Source organism: Pan troglodytes, chromosome 19, assembly GCF_028858775.2.
Source record: "Pan troglodytes isolate AG18354 chromosome 19, NHGRI_mPanTro3-v2.0_pri, whole genome shotgun sequence".
Classification (NCBI taxonomy): domain Eukaryota; kingdom Metazoa; phylum Chordata; class Mammalia; order Primates; family Hominidae; genus Pan; species Pan troglodytes.
In genome coordinates this window covers 47,976,653-47,984,085 of record NC_072417.2, presented here as the reverse complement: position 1 = coordinate 47,984,085, position 7,433 = coordinate 47,976,653, and the positions used below count along the sequence as shown (strand labels likewise).

Sequence of the window (7,433 nt, the reverse complement as noted above, 5' to 3'; positions counted from 1 at the left end):
GCTGCCTCTTCCCGGCCTCATTGTTGCAGTGCAGGCAGTCTGCACCCCGGAGCCTGGCCCAACAGCGCCCCGAGTGCCCTAGTCCACTATGCCAACATGGTACCCGGAGGCTTCGAGGCCCTGCCTGCTGCACCACCCGCCTCCTGGAGGCCTTGTTCTGCAGCCTAGCCCCTGCCGCAGCCACAGCAGGCACCACTGCCAAGTGCCTTCCAGCCGGGCTTCCCAGAGGACAGAGGCGCCCTGCAGTCATTGCCTCAGCAGCTCACACTGTGAAGATAGTTTCATCCACATTCCCATGTTCCCACCAAAGAGAATCCCTGCAGAGGGTGCTCTTGATCCTGAGGTGGGGAAAACGGCACACTAGGTGGACTCAGCTCCTTTCCCTGGCCACCATGATTGCTGGATGGGCCCACAAAGCAGCCATCAGACAGGCATGTTGGGGAAGAGCCTAAGCATCCTGCTTGTTCCCTGACCAGGCCGACACCACTGCCGAGTGCCCCATCTGCTGATGAGAGATTTGGTGTCGATACCTGGACTGGCACCATTTCCCAGGAGGAGCGGCTGGCTACCTGTGGGCAGGCTGCCCACACTGTGGAGAGGGCTGAGATCGGCCTTCACTACGGGGAGCCCCTACCTGGACATAGACTTGCCAGCCCTGCCTATTGCCATCACAGCAGCCCACATGGCATTGCTTGTGACCAGGGTACCCCATTCACAGTGACGGACATGCAGCAGTGGCCCCTGACTAGGGAACTAACTCTTCTCGCTACGTCACCCACCGCCTGGAAGCAACTGGACTTAGGATTGCTGTTATGCTGAAGTGGTGAGGTTGTCTTACGAGATGAATTTTATCCTTTCTACTGGAAGCCAGTGTATGGTGATGACTCCCCCACAACCGGAAGGTGTAGTTCTGAGTGAAGGTGTGAAAGTGGACGATGTTCAGTGTTGCACCGAATGTCTCAGTCACAAAGTTTTCCTATTGCCTGTCCTGGAGAAATGGAACTTTGCTAGTTGGAAGGTCTTAGGACCCAGGAAGAGTGAAGCTTCCCCCAGGGGAACACAACAATGGTTCTATTTAATATGAGGAGACAGGACTAAGTCTGAAACCCCGGGGCATTCTCTGGTGTTCTTGAGTGTTTGCATGTAAAGGAAGTCAAGTAACTTGCCACAAAGTTTTGCCACAGAAGCATCTGAAAAAGGAGGGGGCAGAACTATTCAGAACTCAGAGGTTTCAGAACCGAAGATGAGGCCGAGAAGATTCCTGACCCGCTGAGGGCAAGGGAAGTATGTGGGGGCGGCTGGGAGAGGACGTTATAGAGGTCCGCCGTGGCCTCGTGACCTGTCACAGAACCGTGCACTTCAATAGCTGTGCACATCTTCTCTGCACTGATTATAGTATTTCTTTGCCTTTGCTACTCTCCGCACAGGGAGCTTGCTACAAAATGCACATAACCACAGCCCGGGTCTTGCAATCCAAGCCTGGCAAGGATTCAGCATGTCAAGGGCTTCAGGTCTGAAGGTCCATGGCTGTCCTGAATCCTGGATGTCACCTTCTTGCCCAAAAAAGGAGGGACGAGGCTCAAACCGCAGCAGGCCACTCACAGAAAGGGACGAAACGTTGAGTGCATGGCCTTCCTGACACCCAGACAAGACTTTGGGCCCAAAGCCAGGCTGCAGCTCTGGCCACTGACTCAGACCAGGGACGCCCCCATGCAGGCCGGTGTCCCCTGGCCGCTCTTCTCCCTCCTGCCACCCTCTCTGCGGCTGCTTGTGTCAATAAAAGGAAAACCGGCCAGTTCTCAGAGAAAATGTAGCTTTATTATGACATAGGAGAGACTACAAAGCACTGGGGGGGGAGGAGGAGTGACACAGCTCCTCAAAATGGGAGGGGAAAGGAAGAGTAAACATCTTGGTAAATAAAGTCTCCAACCACAGCACAGTCATTGGAATTTTTTTCTTAATTTTTATTTTCAAACTTACAGTAAACAAAACAATCACTTAAATTGTCAAAAGAACAGCAATTTTGCACAATGAAGAGCATACACACCAAGCCAAAATACAATAGCACTCAGGTCTGTATGTTGCAGTGGTGCTGGCGCTGGAGGGAACGCCCAGGGAGGCTGCAGTGCTCACCACGAAGCCCAGGTCCACGGAGGGAGCCAAGGTCCACAGAGGGCCCCGGGGCCGGAGGGAGGCCGCCCACACTCCCAGCACATCACCTGCCTCAAAGCACTCCCTTCAGGCATCTGAAGAGGGAAAGGCCATGTGTCTTCCTGGGAGGCACTGAAAGGCCAGCCAGCATCTCCGAAACGCAGGCCATTTTAACACTGCTGTGAATGTGTTGGGGTCACCGAGGGGGCCCCTTAGTGGTCAGATGCACTTTGTCACAATGTACACCTACATGGGGTGATTATTAGGCAACGGGAGGTTTCCTGAATTTCACAGCCAGATGGGGAGCTAAAAAGAGAAATTCCTGAACCCAACGCGTAAATATTTTGTTCTGACAAAGTAAATTCACAAGAACACATCAAACACAAGACCTAATGCAAGGGGTAGTGCCAGGGCCGCCGCCGCCTCCTGTGAGCAGCTCTTCAGCAGCAGGCATCAGGTAACTGCTTAGAACGGCAATGCCACAGTGGAATAAGGGGGACTAACTTGGATACAAAAGTTTAGAATAATGCCCACCAAAAATCCATGTGACTCCATCTCTCTTCCCAGTTCTAATGTTCTCAGAACAGCAGCCACCCCTGAATGCAAGTGGAGACAGGAAGGGGACTAGGGGTTGGCCGGCGGGAGGGGAGGCAGGGTCTGGCCAAACCCAGGCAGCTGCCAGAAAGCCTTCTGCACTCCGCAAGACACCCCAGTAAACCGGGGCGTCCCAAGGTGGCAAGCCTTCATGAAGGCACTGCCCAGCTCACAATCCTGTGGGCCAACTTCAGTCAACTCTCCTTTCCATTAGATTTGTTCCTGATTAAAAGACCGCTCATAGGCCAGGCGCGGTGGCTCACGCCTATAATCCCAGCACTTTGGGACGCTGAGGTGGGTGGATCGCCTGAGGTCAGGAGTTTGAGACATGGTGAAACCCCATCTCTACTAAAAATACAAAAATTAGCCTGGCGTGGTGGTACATGCCTGTAGTCCCAGCTACTTGGGAGGCTGCGGCACGAGAACTGCTTGAACCCAGGAGGTGGAGGTTGCAGTGAGCCGAGACTGTGCCACTCACTCCAGCCTGGGCAACAAGAGCAAAACTCCATCTCAAAAAAAAAAAAAAAAAAAAAAAGACTGCACATCCTCAAAGGAGATCTTCAAAGCAATGTCACCCAAACAGCAGAACTTGGTCACATGGGGCCATTTCTGAAAATCTCGGCCCATCTCTGTTTCTCTGGTAATTCATTTTATAAAACATGCTTCCATGTGAATTCTTTAAATGCAGAAAAACAACAGAAAATGAACAGAGCACGTGGGCAAGAAACCGCATCCCTCAGGCTTCTACCACACATGATGGTTCTGCGGGCTGTGATTGCCAAGTCCTGTGTTTTCCACACTGAGCAGTGAGTAGCAGCTGCCACTGTCACTGCCCCCTCCCCAGCCCAGCCAGCTAAGGAGCTGGGTCTGGTCCCCACCAGCTTCTCCATGGCCTGTGAGCTAAGAATAGGTTTCACGTTTTTAAATAGTTAAAAAAAAAAATCTAAGTTTCTTGACACGGAACAATATATGTCATTCAGATTTCTGTGTCTAAAAGTTGTACTAGACACAGCCACATCTCTGTACTATTTATGGCAGAGACCATACAGCCCACAGAGCCAACAGTGTTTACTCCCTGGCTGTCTATGAAAACATCTGCCCACCGCTGAGACAGATGATCCTGTTCCTGCAGGACTGAAGAAGCCTCAGTTCAGATGCTGCTGGGGCTCCTGGGACAAGCACAGCCCGAGACACACTTGCTTCATAAACTGTATTTCAGTACTTTTCCTCCCCCTTGTCCCTAGTTTATAATTTCTCAGTGGACAAATGGACAAACCATCTCTGTTTGAATTTGAATACACAGATACATGCAAGATATCTTACAAGAAACAATGCACATCCTTCTACTTTCTCTTTCAGCTCTGCTGACAAGCTCAATCACGATGTCATTTTACTGCCACCATGCCCAAAAGTACACCAAATGTAAAGCAGAGGCAGACGAGACAAGATGCAGGCTCCACCAGAGGCCACTCCAGCTTCGCGACCAACACCCTTGGCTGCCAGGCAGCGGTAGCCAGGCAATGGGATAGAAGGCAAAGAAAATACGAGGGACAGAACCCATCAGACACCGGCAGACGCTGCATTTACTCCAGACTGAGATGACAGAGACACCGTATGAGCTGCAGCACAACTCTCCTCCGCTGCGCCCACTGCCAGCCACCAGCAGACACCAAGGCACCCAGAGGAGCCAGGCACACAGGGCGGGCAGCAACATAAACGGCACCCATTAAAAAGCAAGACTCCCTCTCGAGACTAAAGGAGAAGTTACCTAAATTTCTGTATAAACTCAGTAATTCATTCACTTTACTAGTATTACATTTATGAAATTCATCTTTGTGGAAAAAGGAGCGGGAGAGGGATAAGAAAATGCCTGTTTCTAGAAAACCGCGAGATGCTTCCACGTGCAGCTTGATGCTAAATTACCTGCGGAACAGACACGCTTGAAAACGCGACGTAGTGTCCGTACTTCCGAAGCTAGGAGGCTGCTTCACAGCCGCTGAGAAAATGGAAGTGAAGAGTTCCATACTCTCCGTATTTTAACACTAAAACACCAACAGAAAGGCATCTGCAAGGCCCTCTGTCCCGCACACTACACCTCTGTGTCTTCAGCTTACTGCTTTCATGGACCCATAATCTTACAGCAGGTAGGGGCCTTTCCACACCGAGTGCTGGGGAACGCCAGGCAGCGGTCACTCTGTGCTGTGAGGCCCCCGTTGCACCCCCATGTCATGACACAAGAGATGTTCTGGTGACGGGTGTACGCTGCTCCTCCCACCCAGAGCACACCCCTCATCTCATCTATCTTCAAAGCAGCTCCAGGAGCCTCCCCGTCCGTGTGGTCCATCCCGACCCGATGGGTCCCAGGTGCAGAGGGGCCACATCTGCACGGGAGGTGGTGTCACCAGGCCGGGGAGGCGGCGGGAGGCTTGGGGGAGGGGGGGGCAGGGAGGATCATTTTGTGAGGCTTGCCAATGCGTTGCCTTTGTTTTTCTGACCAGCTGCAGGTAAGGCTACTCGTATTCCAGGAACTGTTTGTGATAGAACAGCAAGTACCTGTGGAGGCAGAGAGAGGGAGGCGGCTCACCTCTAACTCCTAAGACAGGAGCCAGAACAACCCACCCTACACAAAAGCCTATGTGCTCTGCGCTCTGCACAGGTCTGCCAGGCCCAAGTTGATGGTTTTGGCTTTTTAGTCCGCAAGGAGGAAAGAGTGCTTCACTGGCTGGTGGCACTGGCCCTGCCCATCTCTGCAGCCCGACCACCACCCCCACCTGCCACGAGGTCACCCATTGCCTCACCCAACCTCCCACAGCCTCTCCCCCACTTGTGACAGCCTCACCCTTGTGCAGAGCCCACTGTTTTCAAGTGGGTCCGTCCAGATCCACCTCATCGCCCTGAAGGCTGTCCTTTATCCCAGATTCTTCCAAATAAAACCTCTCAAGAGGGCTTGGCTTCCGTGTTGCTCAGAATGTGAAGTGCAAAGCCCTCAGGGAGTTCATGGCAGCTGGGGTCCCCCTGACCCCTGGAGGGTCAACAGGTTTCTCTATGCCATGAAGGAATGAAACTGGAAAGGAGAGGAGCTGATAAAGAACTGATGTGGGCCGGGCCCGGTGGCTCATGCCTGTAATTCTAACACTTTGGGAGGCCAAGGCAGGAGGATTACCTGAAGTCAGGAGTTTGAAACCAGCCTGGTCAACATGGTGAAACCCCATCTCTACTAAAATACAAAAGTAGGCGGGCGTGATGGTGCATGCCTGTAATCCCAGCTACTTGGGAGGCTGAGGCAGGAGACTGACTTGAACCTGGGAGGCAGAGGGTGCAGTGAGCTGAGATCATGCCATTGCACTCCAGCCTGGGCAACAAGAGCAAAACTCCGTCTCAAATCAAAAAAACAAACAAACAAACAAAACTGATGTGTTCAGTTCACGCAGTTAAAAAACAACTGCTCTGATGTTCTCTGTGCTAAGGGAATGCCTCCAGAGAGGGCCTTTGCTCAGGCACCTCTTCTCCCACCTGAGCGCCCATCGAGGCTGGCATCCTATCCAGAACAGGCCTCATTACTTCGGCAAATGAAGGTCAACACCTTCGAGTGGTTCTAGGCTCAGACATGGGCTAGTCTCAGCTATACCGGAGGGGAAGCACCGTAGCCACCGTAGGGCCTTCCTCCCACCCCACAGGACGCACCCTTCGCTGTCCAGGACGTCCTTGATGCTGGCCTTGGTGATGATGGCATCGTCACACTTGAACCACTGGTCTTTGTGCTGCCGGATAAAGCTGGTGTAGTGGCCACTCTCCAAGGTCCCTTGATGGTTAACAACAGCAAACAGGGAATACCTAGTGCAGGAGGAAAGGAGAGGGAGGGCGCAGGTGACTTGATGCCATCACTTGAGGTCATCACCATCAGAAACCAGGCAGCCCAGGCAGGGAGCGGGAGGCCTGTGGGCCTGTCAACCCCCAGGGCCTCAGGCTGATGCACAGGAGGCTGCAGGAACTAAGGGAGCCTGGTCACCCCCCTTGGCTGTAGCCCGGGTCCAGGCGCTTCCTGGGACTGCATCTAGTGGGAGTGGTGACTGCAGTCAGCAGTGGGGATCCTGGAACACCCCAGCCTTTCATACTTTCTACAACCCCAAGGCAAGAAGAATGAACACCGAGCTTTCCAGATGGAACCTCCCTCCTGCCAGAGGCCAGGAGTGGGGCTGGGCTCCTCCAACAGGAGGCAGCATTTGTGGCGCCACGTGGAGCGGCCTTTCCTAGTGGGGCTGCGGGCAGCCAAGCGGGAAGCAGGTCAGTGGCGGGGGATCCGCTGGGCGCCCTACAAGGCAGACAGGAGCCCACCCCCAGCTCTTGGCCAGAGGCCCTGGACACCCACACCGCTAAGCACCACTTACTTGTTGTCATTGTTGAGACTGTCCGTGGGCTGCTGGTACTGTCCATTCATCCTGCTCTCTTTGCTGTAACAGACAACGGCAGGATTCAGCATCATTAAAATCATCAGGCCCAGAGACACAAGGCTCTCGTGAAACCAACACTTATCCAAGCTTGACCATGCAGATGCTGCACCGAGGTGCACTTTATGCTTCAGGCAGAAATCTCCCCATGTTTCGTGAGGACACTGACGCTCAAGCTGTTGGAGGCCCCTGCCTCAGAGCACACCTGGGTCCTGAGGCCACCTGGCGTGGCCCCTGGTT

General features: G+C 53.3%; 1 protein-coding gene across 4 annotated transcripts in view; it reads right to left on the bottom strand.

Annotated features, from left to right (window-relative positions):
- Positions 1-1,943: 1,943 nt before the first annotated feature.
- Positions 1,944-7,433, bottom strand: part of USP22 (ubiquitin specific peptidase 22) — a 43,904-nt gene continuing 38,414 nt past the window's right edge. For 2 of the 4 annotated variants that reach the window (XM_063798860.1, XM_016930807.4), the window contains exons 11-13: positions 7,134-7,196; positions 6,430-6,579; positions 1,944-5,298 (exon numbers count right to left, since the gene is read on the bottom strand). In XM_063798860.1, the coding sequence (XP_063654930.1) occupies positions 5,256-5,298; positions 6,430-6,579; positions 7,134-7,196 (256 nt within the window). In that variant the 3' untranslated portion in view covers positions 1,944-5,255. Of the gene's footprint in view, positions 6,048-6,429; positions 6,580-7,133; positions 7,197-7,433 lie in introns of all 4 variants that reach the window. The other 2 variants (XR_008540261.2, XM_054670292.2) reach the window with 2 other exon arrangements.